This window comes from Peromyscus leucopus, chromosome 4 (assembly GCF_004664715.2).
Source record: "Peromyscus leucopus breed LL Stock chromosome 4, UCI_PerLeu_2.1, whole genome shotgun sequence".
NCBI classification, from domain to species: Eukaryota; Metazoa; Chordata; class Mammalia; order Rodentia; family Cricetidae; genus Peromyscus; species Peromyscus leucopus.
The window spans coordinates 48,778,057-48,794,611 of record NC_051066.1 but is presented as its reverse complement, the minus strand read 5'-3'; the positions used below and the strand labels follow the sequence as shown (position 1 = coordinate 48,794,611).

Genomic DNA, 16,555 nt, shown 5'->3' with positions numbered 1-16,555 from the left:
TTCAGCTGAGATCCATTTGGATATGAGGACACAGAGGCTTCCAGTCTGAGGAAACAAGACCAGCTGAGAAGTTGGCCAGGTGAGGTTAGCTGTGGCTTGTTCTGTCTCTCTGATCTTCCAGTGTTCACCCCAATACTTGGTTCTGGGTTTGTTTTATTAATAAAGACTCTTTAAGATTCCTGCTACAGTTCTGGGTCTGTAGGTGGAAGGTCAGGGATGGAGAAGAGGGGATTCTAAAAACAAATCTTGTTTGAAACTGCTATAATGAAAACTTACACTGATTTTTTTTTAAATGAAAGTACAGGTTCTGTGGCAAAAAAAAAAAGTCTCGACTAATCTAAAAAGTCACAGTAATCTCTATAGATTTGGGACTTACATTTTGTTCATATAAATTCAAAATTATAAAATATGGTTATTAAAATACCCAATTATCTCTGAGCCTCTAAAAACAGAGCCCAACCAAGGAGAGACTTTAATCACATTTCTAGAAAAGCCACCAGAGTATGGGGCTTGTGCGCACACAAGCGTATCAGTGTGTTTAGGGGATATAGTCCATGTGACCCAGGCTGGGTTTCAACAACCTCTTGGCTTAGCCTCCCAGTAACCAGGTGACAGCTACATTCCATGACGTCAGGCTCAATGTTTGTCCTTTTTAGTCTTCCAGTGTCTGTCATAACACCCAGTAAGCATTCAAAACTTCCTGTTCGAGGACTAGATAATGAGTATTAAGTAGGTAATTTTTTTCTTCGTGTCTATGTGCCTTCTGCAAAAATGATACCATTCTAACTCATAAGAACATGAAGGTTGTTACCCAAACAGACAGTGAAACAGAGAGAAATCTCCAAAGATTGAAGGATAAATGCTGGAAGTAGCTAGTGGTCATTGGGGAAAAAAATCTAGCTGGATCTACACTCTTGTGCAGACAAAGTCCAGAGAGTGGTGTGCAGTTGCAAATGGACCTTTATCCCGTTGTGTTAGGGCTCTCCCAGGTAAATGCTAACTACCCTGCTATGAATCTCCAATTTAGATTTTTGCCTTACCTCACAAGACCTGCACACCATTTGATACTTCATGGATCAATACAGGCTAACACCAAACATAGCTCCTTTTCCAAATATTGCTTCTTCCAGGACGTGGAATCATCATAGGCATTCATCAGTTATGAAGAGATAAAAGAAAATGTAGCATAAACACAATGGAATACTCTTCAGCCATTAAAACTATTGAAATTCACTGGGACTGGAGAGATGGTTTGATTCCTAGCACCCACTGGCTCACAACTATAACTCCAGGTCCAGGGTGTCTGATGCCCTCTTCTGGCCTCTGTTGGTTCTACATGTACGTGGTGCATAGACAATATAGGCAGATAAAACATCCACACACATAAAAATAAATAAAAATTTTGCAAAATATCAAAATCTTATGTGTGATAATACAGATGGAACTGGGGACATGTAAGCTGGGTACAAGAAGACAAGCACGTCATGATCTCACTCATCTATAGATGATCAGTCACTTGATCTGAGAGCATGGAACTGAGGTTATCAGAGGCAAGAGAGGGCAGAGAGAGGTTGGTGATGAGGTAAAGCATGGATGAAGGGAAAAGCGCGGGTGTGCTTTACACTACAGGGCAACCACAGTGAGTGGTAATGTATTATAGACTTCAATAGGATTTTGAATGTTCCCCAAAGAAATGACAGATGCTGGGGAGAGTGGCTATGCTGATTACTTTGATCTGGTCATCTCACACACACACACACACACACACACACACACACACACACACACACACACACATCTCATAAATGTGTATGTACAATTATTATGGGCCAGTTAAGGATAATTAAAAATCTTAAATATCTGACTCAGTGCAGTTGCTCAGGAACCACCTTGGAGTATAAGCACTGGATATGATGACGTCCTCCTCAGTGAAGTTTCAGAATCCAAACGCCAGCTGTCCGCCTGTTCTTGGGTCGCCCCTCCTCCCCTGGTGCCTGCTGGGTCCTCCAGACCTCTCTCTGCCTGTTTCACTAGGACTGACTGTGCACTCTGACTTGGGCCCACCTCATGCCTACAGTCAGTCTGAGATTCACCATCACATGACTGTTCTATCACATGACCCACTCCGTTCCAGTAGTTAGTGACAGAGCTGGGCACAGGGCACAGCCTGTGGTCGAGGTGGTGGCCATACCACTACAGATCCGTGTCTTGGGGTCACAGTGAGTCTTTTAGTTTGACACAAGTCCAGGAATGGTCAGCAAATGGAGGTGTGCTGAAGCTATAATGCTCAGCTGGCTCAAAATACGTCTTAGAAAAAAGTATGAACCGCAGGGGTTTGGGAAAGAACCATGTCACTTAACCAATTCTCATTTTAAAAAAAATGAATTTTACATTTTTAATGTTCAATTTGAGGGGCTTAAAATATAAGCAGGCTGACTTTAACTTCAGGCTGGTTTAGAATACTCCTTTAAAGAAAGGATGTCCTAGAGGTAGTTTAGGGTGACCTGGTCCTACAGGCTTACTTTTTTGTGTTTTCACTCCTAGGTTATGCTACTGTACAAAGAGCCTGCAATGTTGTCTCCAGGACTAGATCATGCTAGAAAACTGGCATGGTAAAAAGAAAGGAAAAAACAACAACAACAAAACCCTGCTCAATGGTCCATGATTTACTTTGGGGGTGGGAAACGGAGTCTGTTCTGGAAATAGGTAGAAGTATGGCTGTTCTCCATTACACTGTGAAATGCTAAATTACACTTCAAACCACAGCAATCATCCCTGCAGGCCAGCAAGAGGGATCCAGGTAAAGACACCACCAACCCTGAGAACCCAAGTTCAATCCCTGGAACCCACAGCGGAGAGAGAACTGACTCCTGAAAGTTGTCTTCTGACCTCTACACACACACCATAGCATGTGTGAACATGCACCCAAATAAATAAAAATTAAATTATAAATGATCCCTGAAAGTTAAATCTTTGAATTTCACTTTTTGTTTTGGCTTACATTTTTTTTTTTTTTTTTTTTTTCGAACAGTTTCTCTGTGTGTTTTGCCTTTCCTGGAGCTCACTTGGTACCCAGCTGCCTTGAACCCACAGAATCCGCCTGCTCTGCCTCCGATGCTGGATTAAGCGTGCGCCACCACTGCCCGGCCTTTTTTAAAAGATTTATTTATTTACTTATTATGCATACAATGTTCTGTCTGCATGTATGCCTGCAGGCCAGAAGAGGCACCAATCTCATTAAGATGTTGTGAGCACCATTGGTTGCTGGATTGAACTCAGACTCTGGAAGAGCAGTCATTTCTTAACCTCTAAGCCATCTCTCCAGCCCTGGCTTACATTTTAAAGTGGTTAGTTTCACATTATATAGATTTCATTTACACCATCTGCCGTCGTGTGCGCATGCATTAATCCAGTACTTGGACAGAGCAAGTGAATCTCTGTGAGTTCGAGGCCAGCCCAGTCTACAGATTGAGTTCCAGGAAAGGCACAAAGCTACACAGAGAAACCCTGTCTGGAAAAAACAAACAAACAAACAAAAAAAAAAAAAAAAAAAAAAAACCTACACCATCATCACCAACACCTGAACTCCAGGACCAACACTCTGTATCAGGAACCTGACCCTGCAACCAAGACGCCCTTGACATCAGAATTTCTGAAAGCACAGTTTTCTTGTTCTGCCTGGCAGATGCTTCTAATTGGCCACAGTGGGTTACACTCTGTGCCCTAGCAGCCAAGCAGTCCTGGAGAAGCAAGACACAAGAGTTTTCTCGGGCATCCAAGGCCCCTTGAGATACTGTGAGCCCCTCAAAACAAGCCTTCAGTACCTCATTCTAGGTACTGGGGATACAGAATAAGATCGTAAGTATAATGTGACCGCATGAGATTGCATGTGTAGTGTGTGTGTGTGTGTGTGTGTGTGTGTGTGTGTGTGTGCTCACCTGTGCATGCACATATAGATGTCAGAAGTAGCTATCATAGAGGTTCTCAACCTGTGGGTTATGACCTCCCCTTGGAGTTACACACCAGATATTTACATTATGATTCATAATAGTAGCAAAATTACAGTTAAGAACTAGCAACAAAATAATTTTATAGTTGGGGTCACCACCTGAGGAACTGTATTAAAGGGTCACAGCATTAGGAAGGTTGAGAAGTACTGCTCTATCACCCCCACTTGGTTTTTTGAGATGGGTCTCTCACTGAACCTAAAGCTCCCCATCAGCTGGTCTGAATCAGCCCCAGGGGGCTCCCTGCATCTACTCCCCCAGTACTAGGATTCCAGGGGTGCACTTGTGACAACTTTTCTTTCTTTAAGGCTGGGTGCTAGGACTCAGGTCCTCACACTTGCACAGATGCACTTTACCCACCCACCCTTCCCCATGATTCAGTTCCAAGAGAGAAATCTTTGCATCTTTCACCTCCCAGAAAGTGTGGGCACAAGCTTGCATATTAACCCCTTCACTCATTAAACTCTTACATTGCCCAGCTTTCCAGCAGGACAGTAGGCCTGTGCTGTCTTCTTGGCTTGTTTCCTCCTGGGCATCACGTTCTACTGGAATGTGACTAGACTTGACTCGTTTAGTCTCAAGTACATGCTATTCAGGAAGTGACCCCCAAAATGTCATCCTTGGAGTGACCAGCAGGACAGTATTTATACATTTCCGCCCAGTGAGTGCATGCTTCCTTTGTACTTTTAACAGCCTCACAGCGCTGTCCACACGCTTCCCATCTTCTTCAGTTTGTCTTTCCCCAGCTTCTCCTCATGTTGGTGACCATCCACGGCTTGCTCTGCTTCCTGACCCATTTTGAGGGACCACTGGGAATGGACGGCGCTGTTAAAACACATTGTCATTACACATTTGGCAGACGTAAGGGCCTACCAGGCAAGGCATTAGGGGAGCTATGGAGAATAAAGAGTTGACCAGTTCCTATTAAACCAGTTATTTTTATGCTGTAATAGGGGAACTGCTGGTCTCTTCCATTCTATGTCAGATAGAGTGTAATACAGCCTTCATTTTTTTTTATTTTTTTTAAGTTGGCTTATCAGAACTTCTCTGTACATGGCACTTACAAGGTGATATGTCACACTAGAACCCCAGCAGAGAAACCAAATTTTAATTGGTGTCTACAGTCAGAACTAGCTGAACTTGCAAGGTAAAAATGCCCATCCATTGGACTCCATCTGCAGTAAAGGTCAAATCTTATATGTAATATACGTGAATGCCAGTGTTTTCAAACATATGCTATAATGGCTGCGGTGGAATGCTGGTTTTTTTTTTTTTTTTTTTTTTTTTTTGGTTTGTTTTTGTTTTTTATTTTACAATACCATTCAGTTCTACGTATCAGCCACGGGTTCCCCTATTCTCCCCCCTCCCACCCCTCCCCTTACCCCCAGCCTACCCCCCATTCCCACCTCCTCCAGGGCAAATCCTCCCCCGAGGACTGCGATCAACCTGATAGACTCAGTCCAGGCAGGTCCAGTCCCTCCTCCCAGACTAAGCCAAGAGTCCTGCATAAGCTCCAGGTTTCAAACAGCCAACTCATGCAATGAGCACAGGACTTGGTCCCACAGCCTAGTTGCCTTCCAAACTGATCAAGCCAATCAATACAGCCTTCATTTTAAAAGTAAACTTTTGCACAAATAACTTCATACTGTATTGTAGTTACACACAGTGAGCTGGCTGCTAAACTGTATGGCATTCTTCCTATACACCGCTAGAGTAAGAATGCCACTAGAGCATCCATCTCAGGCACCTAGGACAAAACCACAGAGAACACTGCAGCTTTTTATGCTTGAGTCAAATGTAAAGTGTACTGCTCATATGCTGTTTTGAAAGGGACTTTTCAACATTTTCTAAACTTCAGATAAGCAAGTGGCAATATTTCAGTCACAGCTATAAATTTCAGCCACTGTCCTGGGACAACTGTAGGCACTTCCGGAATCTTACAATAATTACTGAGTTTATTACTAGGTAAAACTAGAACATTTTTGCTCAAGAATCCCTAACAAGGTAAAAGGGCAGTTGTTACTACTCAATAAGTAACTTTTTTTTTGAGACAGGGTCTCAAATATCACAAATGGATCTGGAATTCATTATGTAGCCAAGGATGACCTTGAACTTCTGATCTTCCAGCTTCCCCCTCCCCTGTAACCCAGAGAGTATAGGCATGTGCCCCTGGACTACTAGCCACTACCACCTACGTGGTACTGGGTCTTAAATGCAGGGCTTCATGAATACAAGGCAAGCATCTATGCCCCTAGTCGAGTAACAGCTTTAGGAAGCCACAAAAGAAAAGAATCTTGTTTTTTCCTATTAAAATCTGATTAAAATCTGCTAAAGAAATATAAAGACTACAGGAAAAAAAGGTGGGCAGGAAAATGTTTAATTCTTTCCAAACACAAAGTAGAGCAAATGGTACAGTAGTTTACGAACAACAGGATTAGTAAAATCGGAATGCATTCACTTCTGAAATGAAAAAACGCCACAAAGCATTATTTATTATTTTGTCAGTGTCGTGGGTTTGACTATGGGAAATTTAATGGTATTGAGACCGGAAGTTATCAGATATAATGAGGAGTTCCTTCAGTAAAAACAACCAAATTTAACCCTGGCCACCTATCCTCTGGAGCGTCACATTTCCTTGTAAAACTGATGACATAAACTCAAAGTTTACTGGCTAGGGTTCCTCCCTAATTAGTCACTCACGGAGCCACACAACTCTTTCCCACCCCTCTGTAGTTGTTAGGGACTTTACTGATTTTAATACAAAGAAACAAAAAAACAGAAACAGAGGGATCATGTAGCCCTGGCTGGCCCGAAACTCCCTAATGCTGACCAGGCTGGCTCAAACTCAAGAGATCCACTAACAGGTGTGCCACCATGCCGGCTGGACCTTACTGATTTTCACAGAGAGAGAAAGATGTGGTGCTTCCGTGCTATCAGTGAGGGATAGGACGGGATCTGCCGTGGCTATAAAAGTTCAGGCATTCCATTAGTATTAAGTGGAAGGCAGTGCTGGTGAAGTTAAGGCCTTCCCTACAGTTATTTCTACTGTGGAAAGTTACTCAGATTTATTTATATAGCTTTTCAAAATTACCCATCAGCTCTCCATCTACGCATCACTGGCAGTTCACTGGATAATGAAAACCTAGGGTAACTCAAGCCACGCAAACTCTACCACCTGCTTCCCCGTTAGACTAAATACACCGGACACCTGCCTCAAACACCTCTCAAATTAGGAACAGTTAAGAGCGTGCAAGACACCTAGCTACAACTGGAGTTTTGTTTTATTTTGTGTGGTGCGCACGTGTGGAGATCCAAAGACTACTGACAGGGTAGTTGGTTCTTCCCTTCCACCCTGTGTGCTCTGAGGCAAGAACTAGGTTGCCAGGCTTGGTGGCCATTGCTTCTACCTGCCGAGCCAGCGTGCTGGCACCTAGTTCCAATTTCCTGAACATTTATACAATGTTGAGCCTCGATGAAAGAGATGGCTCTTTAACAGACATGGGCATATTTCTAAAATTCCTTAAGTGACTCAAATTTATTTAAGAAGAGCTGATCCATGTTTTCAGTTTACTGTCACTGAGAAGACATGCTACAGGAAAATTCTGCTTCAGTATCTCCATACAGGAACTTCACAGAGGAAGACACTGACCACTATTAAGTGTAAAGGCATCAAAACCAACGAGCTTTTCAACTTCAGTGTGGAATATCCTTACAGTCCCTTTCCTACAATGCACTGGCATACTCATTAACTGCCCAGGTTATAAAAATCATTTGCTATCCACTCCCCAAGCATCAATCTATTTTTATACCTACACCACATAAAATCAATGCTGGAGGACAAAACAGCTCACCTTAAGAACCTATAAACCTTTTAGGTATCTTTAAAAGTAACTCTGAAAAAGGCCCGCCCCAGAACATTTTCACACACAATTTTCCATCCATAATCATGATAACAAAGCAAAAAGGTGGCACACCTTAAAAAGAGACTAAAGTAAAATCATTTTACTTCTTGTCTGAAAACATTTTTTAGCTCTTAAATGGGGGGGGGCTTTTTAATTTCTTGGAGAGGGAAAAGTATTTCACAAGTAAAAATAGTACATTTATTGACAGTTGTACAAAAGATTCCAAAATATTTCATCATTGCAAGAATATGCAATTTAAAGCTAATAAGTGTAATACATGGAGTAAATGTCACTCATGAGCATAGTCTATTATTTCTTACAAAGTCCTCAATTAGGAACAGCAGGTATAAGGTGTGTCTTTTCCAACATTTGGTCGTGTTAGCTAAAAATTTCTGAGCCAGTAAGACCTGAGTTTCAGCTCCCTCACCTCTCACCTGAGGATCCTGGACTGACCACCCTGGAGCATTCTCAATCTACATGTTTCTATTGTTTGGTACAAAAATTCTATTTTGTGCCATGTTACATGATTTGGCTTTTGTATTAAATATGTATATATTTATGGGACATGGTGAAGTTTGATGAATCCTGTCAAGAGCAAGATGTTTTAACTCATAGCATTTTCCAAACCAAACCCCCAAGTCCCTCCAGGTAAGTGGCAAAGCACACTTTCAAATACCTTTTTAAAGTATTTCTTCATCACTAATAGATGCAGTAAGAACGTCCCTGACAGATGACAGTGGTCAGAAGGGAAGGATCGCTCAGGCTGTGGCTCCAATTCTGTGTGACTCTGGCTCGCTCTGAGTGAGAACCAAGCTGTCACAGGCTGCTCCACAGCGCTGTGTTTTGACACAAATAACGTCCTAATACTTCAAAGCATTTGCAAACTTTAAATTACCATACAGATACAAAGCATTTTTGTAATCAATCTAAGATGACTTTTCTGATTAAAAAAAAAAAAAATCTGAGTATTTTTAGAAAAATACATGTCCTTAGAGTCACCACTAAAACCAAGGTGACTAAAATCATCCTAGTCTCCCTGTTCCTGATTCCGCTTTCAATTGTACCAGGCCTGAGATTCAGATTACATCCCCTAAAGTCTAGCAATCTGACCTGGAAACGGGGGAACCAAAGGCTACCAATCCAATCTGTCACTTTGCCAACAGCAGTGGTGTCCCGATTCACTCTGAAGTGTGGTTTCAGCCAGGCCAGTCATGAGCCTTGCCTAGTTTGAGAAACTCATCTCCAGCCTTCAGCCTCTGGATGCCGGGAGCAGACCCAGAGAAACTCAGTCTTTCCAAAGCTCCGTCAGACAATCTCAAATCAATGGCTCAGTCGGGGGCACTTGGCCCTTTCCCCCTGGTTTACTCTCTGATGCTCCTTTGCCTGTTTGAGAATAAACATTTCTCTCATCAGCCAGACACACCCTTCTGAGGCAGCACTCAGGAAGCTAAGGAAGGGCATTGTGTTCAAGGCCAGCTAGGGCGACACAGTGAGACATTATTTCTAAAGAAAATCCCTTGCATTGATCCTGAGCACAGTGTACATGGTCTGGACTTAGCTCTGTGGGGAACCATCATCACTAATGCACTGCAATAAAATTATGCCATATCAAGTAATTTCAGCAGACAATGCATGTAGATGCTGAAAGGCCCTACTGGTACCACTGTGTTCTCCTTTTGTGGGAGACAAGAAAACCATCTGATGAGGCATTACTACTAACAGATGACAGAACTCCAAAAGCAGGCCACTAACCAGCTACTCTGCTTTCTTTAGATGTTTTTAGCAGAAATAAATGAAAACTTAAAAAAAAAAAAAAAACAACCCTCAACTTCCTACAGAAACCCAGAGACTTCACACTCCATAAGTCTACCACACATAGGGGAATTGACCAAAATGATGAGTGTTTAAAAGTATGTCCAATTAATCAAACATACAGAATAAAGTTGGTATAATTGATCCTTTAGGAGCTTTGGCAAACACAATTGTGAAATCACACGTGACATATTTGGTACAATGTGGCTCCTAACACATCTTTTCCAAACTTAGCAAAAGCCACACTTGGACTGTCCAGGCATCCCATGTGCATCTAGGAGCTTCGGAATGTGGTCATGTCTTTCGGTTCTCTGCTGGGGACACACCAGTCATCAGCCTCATGGTTGGTTCTGTAATGCTTCCAGGCAGCTTTGTTATACACAGGGAGTCTCTCGATGGATTCTGTTGACAGAGCCTGGGATGGAAAAGAAGTCCTCTAAGTCGAGCTTTTTAAGAATTCACTATCTGAGATTATATGTGGTGGCAAACAGGACTACAAAGTCAACAACATTGTACTGGCATCTTATCAACTAACTGCTAATCACACACCATCTTTGGGGCGGACATATTTGAAACATGCTATTTACTACATCTGTGGCACCGGCGACGACGACACAGTGATTGGGTTTGACGATTCATTCATTCCCTAGCCAGCCAGCCTGGATCTACCAAGGCAGAACAGATACATCTTAGAAAGCGTATGCCAACCAGGAGCCAGCTACTTCAAAAGGCTGGCTAAGTGTAAGAGCATAGAAATCGGTATATCTACCTTAATATATGTATACAGATTGAATGAGGAGAAACCCAATCGTCTTCACTATGTAGTAACGGGTTATTAAAAACATTATTACATTACAGGGATGGCGATGGCTCAGTGGTTAAGAGCCTTTGTTCTTGCCGAGGACCTGGGTTCAGTCCCAGCATCCACATAATGGCTCACCACCACCTGTAACTCCAGTCCAAAGAAACTGATTCACTCTTCTGAGCTCCACACACATCAGGCAGGCACCTAGTACTCAAACATACATGTAGGCAAAACACTCATGTCCATAAAATAATCTTTAAAAAAAATTAAAAACTGAACACACCAATCTGCTCATCATTAATATTAAGCTAATCTAAGACGTCTTGGCTTTCCCCAGGGCAGTGCTTGGCCCTTGTTTGGACCTCCTGTTTCCGCCCCCCACCTGTACCCAGTGCTGGAGACTGAACGTAGGGTCTTGTATGGGAAGCAAGCACTCTATCACTGAGCAACACTCCAGTCCGAATACTGTGGTTTCTTCTTCCTCCATTAGAGTCAGTTTGGGTCACTGAACATGATTTCTGTTTCCTCAACACAATCATTCGTTCACTGCCCTACAGCTTCCCGTAAACAATGGAAACCAGCAGAAAAACTACCCTTTCTGTTACTGTCTTCACAGCAGGAATTTTCAGAGTTTTGACAATAGGCCATTGGATTTCCCAAGATGGTGACAATACAGAACTGTCATTTCCTCCTGATTAAGCTCAATGAGGTCTCTGACGTGACTGTGTACGATGACTCCTTTAAAATGCCAGTATTCTAGTTCTTCCCAAGTAGAAAGCCTTCCCACCTGTGTGCTCTTTGAGTAGTCTAAACATCCATCAAAACATTACATTTAGTGCTAAAAACACTTCACTGATAATATCATATTTAAGTTCCTCACAACGACATGTCAAAAAATAACATGGTGGTACTGGAGAGATGGATCAGTGGTTAAGAGCACTGATTGCTCTTCCAGAGGAGCTGGGTTCAATTCCCAGTACCCACATGGTGGCTCACAACTGTCTATAACTCTAGTTTCGGGGAACCCGACACTCATGCATGGCAAAACACCAATATACATAAGACATCAATAAAACAATAAATAAATAAATGAATGAATGAATGAATAAAAATATTGTGACTATGAGAATTTAATCTTTTCAGGCCAACTTTTCCCCACAAAATTCTTGAGCATAGCCTATAAAATAGGTGCCATCTAGTGGTCAGAACAAGAAACTAGAGCACTAACCACGGAACTAGTACTTTTACAATATTATTATTACATTATAATTACATTATTACATTTATTTATTTGTGTATATGCGTGGCTCAAGCAGGTAAAGACGCTTGTCATCAAGCCTAAGGACCTGAATTTAATGTCCAAGACCCACACAGTCAGAGGAAGGGACTCCAGCATTGCCCTCTGACCTCCACACACACATGCCCACACACAACACACTCTAAATAATAAATACATATTTTCAAAAGAACTACTTTAGGTGGCTGGAGAGATGGCTCAACAGTTAAGAGCATTGGCTGCTCTTGCAGAGGCCCTGGGTTTGATTCCCAGTACCCACATGGTGGCTCACAATCATCTGTAACTCTGGTTCCAGGGGATCTGATGCGGTCTTCTCCATGGGCACCAGGCACATATGTGGGGTATACATACATGCAGGCAAAACACTCATACATAGAAAATAAAAGTAAATTTTTTTTTAGAAAAAGAATAATTATTTGCTGGCAGTTGGGGAACACTAGCCTAACATGTGGAAGGCCATGGGTTCACACACACACACAAACGCTGGGTGTTACTATTGCCTGGCACAATGGCTTAGCAGTTACAGGTGGTTGTCACCAAGCCTGATGACCGTGGTCAGTCTCCAGAACCCACACGGTGAAAGGAAAGAGCTAATTCTGGAAAGTTGTTCTCCGACCACCCTGCATGTGCACACTCATGAACACACACATAATAAACAAACAAACACACAAACGTAGGTTTTTGTTTAGTTTTTTAAAGAGCAGATCAGTGACCAGTTATATATTTCAATTAAAACCAAATCACTTTTTTCTTTTTCTTTTTTCTTTCTTTCTTTTTTTTTTTTTTCAGTGTTGTAGAGTGAACCCAGGGTCTTTCTTGTACACTTAGGATTTTCTCCTTTAACCTAATTTTCTATTTCTTGCCCCGCTGCCCTCAACTATCAAAATGGGTACATTCTTATGTAACTATCACTACATTTGTTAAATAGCATCATACTTTTTCTTTGGTACCTTTCCTTACCATTAAAACAATTGGACAAGGGGCTGAAGAGATGGCTCAGTGGTCCAGAGCACTGGCTGCTCTTACAGAGGACCCAGGTTCAGTTCCCAGCACCTACATGGTGGATCACAACTGTCTGTAACTCTAGTTCCAGGGGATCCAATGCCCACTTCTGGTCTCTGAGGGTACCAGGCACATACATTGTACACAGACATACATGTAAAAATAAAAAAAAAAAAAAAAATAAACATATTTTTCAATACAGTTAAGTCAGGAAGCTTTGGTTATTACCTTAATATAGATAACGGCATCAGTCCCGTAGCCCTCCAAGGAATACAGCTTTAGGTCTCCCTGGAAGTACTGTGCGTAGAGGCGTGATATGGGCAATCCATAACCAAAACCAGCCTGTTCAATGAGAAAACAAAGTTCTATTCAGAGACCCGCACCCTGAAGCACTTTTCTAACTAAGATAAATGCCACTGCAGAGCCGCTGGCCTACGGACCTGAGAGAGTTTGTAAAACACAACCACGAGGAAGGATTAAGCTGGACTTAGGCTGAGCCCATCAACGCCTCAGTTCTGGACCCAAAGCCCTTTGCTGTCTATAAATAACTGTGTGGTCTGCAGAAGGCACATCGCTTTCCTTTACTGTCATGCCCCAGGGCGCCCCAGGACATCTCTTGGCAATTTCATATAATGCACACGGTTTCATTTAGAAGCAAGACTAAGAAATGCTTTGTTGCAGCTTTACCAGCAACAGGTAAGAATCTCAGGACTTCACACCACGGATTTCCAGCCTTTGTTCTGAACCTGGAGATAATATGTAACAGTCCACTTTCTCTATCCTCACTGACAGCAAACCCTACTCCACCACCCACTCCCTGCCCTGGAGACAAAAAGCCCAGCTTCTAGAGAGCTTCTGAGACAAGAGCAGGTCTCTGCCTCCTGCTCTCCTATCAAGCAGAACTCCTTCCCTGAGTTCCCTAAACAGAACTTGTGGATCTTTGTTCAACATGTTTCCAGCATCTGGAGAGACTCCACAGACACTTGGATAAAGGTAAAAATGGCTTCCATCTCCCAATCATGCCTTTGGTGGCATTCCTCACAGATGTTAGTCAGTGTTTGTGTGAACAGAAGAGTCATTGCACCAATAACATGCTTAGGCCTTGGCTTCTTTTTTTATATTATTTTATTCTTGTGCTTATGAGTACAGACATGTGTGCATAATGTTGTATGCGTGGAGGTGAGGACAACTTGCAGGAGTTGGTTCTCTTCTGCCACCATGGGATCCGGGGATCAAATGATGTCATCTGGACGGTGAGACAAAGTTTCCCACTGAGCCATCCCACGAGTACTAATGATTTTACAACTCTAAACTCTGCGTGTCCCTCCAAGTCAACTACCCAGTTCCCAGCCTTGCCCTGCCCTAGGGCTCAGCTGTATTCATGTTTCAGCTCCCAGAGGGCCCTGCGCTAGAGAATCAGCAGGACAGAAGGAGAAGTCATGGTAGTCGCTGCCCGCCTCTCCCGTAAGGGCGCTTTGTTCAGGGGGTACCTCTGAAAGTAAACAGAACCTAAACAACTGTAATTTGAGGTTCAGACTGGTGAACTTAAAAGATCAAAACCTGGAGGCTGGCGAGATGGCTTAGCAGTTAAGGATGATCCAGGTTTGGTACCCAGTATCCACTTGGTGACTAACAACCATATATAACTCCAGTTCCAGGGGATTCAACAGCTTTTTCTGGTCTTCATGGTTGCTGCACATGTGGCACACTTACTTACATGCAACCAAAACACCCATACACATACAATCATAAAAATACATTTTTAAAAAATGTAAAAAGCTGGGTGAGCATGGTGCCATAGGTCTTCAATTCTAGAACCCTGGAGGCAAAGGCAGTTGGCTCTCTGTGAGCTAAAGGCCAGCCTGTGCTTCATAGTGATACCATGTCTTAAAAGAAAAAAAAAATACAAAGAGATCAGAATTTCCGTTGAGTCTACACAATGGGGTCTTTCTAAATACAAGAGGGGGAAGCATCAATATTAAAGATTAAGCCAATGTTAACCAATTATTACCACAATCCATAATTTAATCTTCATATTGAAATATATTGTCACACAGGTTTTACCACAGAGAAAACTGTCAAGAGCAGCAGGAAACTGTAATCTCTCTTGTACCTATTTCAATTAAAAATTAATCCCAGGACTGTTTAACAGAAGTTTGTCTCTAAGGTTTCAAAGCATCTTCCTTCCCTGGGAGCCCTGTGCAATTGGCTTGGCTAGTTTGGTGGAACCCAGCCCGATGACGGCTGACGGACACCACGGCCTCCCTGAGTCACCTACCAGGGGCACTGCGCGGGACGTCTCAACACGAGGCCGGGGTGCAGTGGAGTACATGTAGTTGAAGAGTCTGTCAATCTTCCTCAGTGGAACACCACCTCCTCGGTCACTTATCTAAGAGGAGAAGAGCATACGGTGATCAAGTCCCACGCGTTATCGTCTCAGAACTCAACCGTTTCAGGGAGAACGCTGCTCTTGGAAACCACAGCAAACGCTGCTCTCGCCGGTGCAGCTAACACAAAGCTAATCCTTCCCGGTGGGCAATATGATAACCAGGATCAAAATAAATAAAAAAGACAAGGGCACGCTACATAGCAACACCACCTCCTAAGTTTATCCTAAGGAACTAAAACATGCAAAGGATACATGAGAGTTTTAAGAAAATAGTTTTAAGAAAAATCAGAGAGTAACCCACATAGGGGACTACATAAAGCACATTCTAAAACAGAATACTATGTAGTCATCTAAATACTATGTAGAACTCTATGTATTAGCAAGAGATGGCTACAAAACAAAACAGGCAGCAGAGAACAAATTAGAAATGCTCATAATTCTCATTCTGTAAATACATTATAGAACCTAAGTCTGAAATGGCTGGAGAGACGGTTCCACAGTCAAGAGCACTGACTGCCCTTCCAGAGGACCTGGTTGGTCCCCAGCTCCTACACGGCGGCTCTAAACAATCCAGTTCCAGGGATTCCTGCCTCTGCTTCCGGCCCCGTGGGCACTGCACTCGTGCACATAACCCATAAACACGCACGTACATACAAACTAAAATAAATCTTTTTTTTAAACGAATTGAGTGTGGTGCTACACACCTGAATCTCAACATGCAGGAGGCTGAGGCAGAAGGATTGCCACAATTAGAGACCAGCTTGTGCTATAATGTAGTATCTCAAAACAAAACAAAACAAAAGCAAGGTCAATGCGATGGCTCAGTGGCCGAAGACACTTGTCACCAAGCTTGACCGTCTGAGTTCACTCCCTGGGTGCACACGGTGGAATGGGAATCACCTCCTGCAGGTTGCGCACAGGCACAGACACCCATAAATAAATGCAACTTTGTAACACAGACTCCCAGACGACATTTGAGTGAGTTAAAGGACACAGATCTTTGTACTAGTCTATCATTTTTCAAGTCAAGTAACCATATGGTAGACTGAATTAGTAATTAGCTTACACATTATTTATACTGTTTTCCTTTATAATTAATATGGACTAGTTTCCTAACCTATATTCTAATTTACTATGAATATTCTCTCCTGTCATCTAAGTTGATGTTATATATTAAATATTAAATTAATTATTATATATTCATTGTATTATAAATTTATATTATATATTAAAAATACGCTAGAAATATACTAAAAATTACATAGCTATTTTCATTTTCTGTGAGGTGCAAAGGACTGGACCAAGTGCCACCTCCCACATACTATAAGCTACACTCAGAAT

The 16,555-nt window shown here is 42.4% G+C and overlaps 1 protein-coding gene across 2 annotated transcripts in view; it reads right to left on the bottom strand.

Moving 5' to 3' along the window:
- Positions 1-7,625: 7,625 nt before the first annotated feature.
- Pdk1 (pyruvate dehydrogenase kinase 1) overlaps positions 7,626-16,555 on the bottom strand; it is a 33,426-nt gene continuing 24,496 nt past the window's right edge. For both annotated transcript variants that reach the window (XM_028885728.2, XM_028885727.2), the window contains 3 exons: positions 15,104-15,214; positions 13,054-13,167; positions 7,626-10,136 (listed from right to left, as the gene is read on the bottom strand). In XM_028885728.2, coding sequence (XP_028741561.1) covers positions 9,996-10,136; positions 13,054-13,167; positions 15,104-15,214 — 366 coding nt within the window. In that variant the 3' untranslated portion in view covers positions 7,626-9,995. The remainder of the gene's footprint in view (positions 10,137-13,053; positions 13,168-15,103; positions 15,215-16,555) is intronic.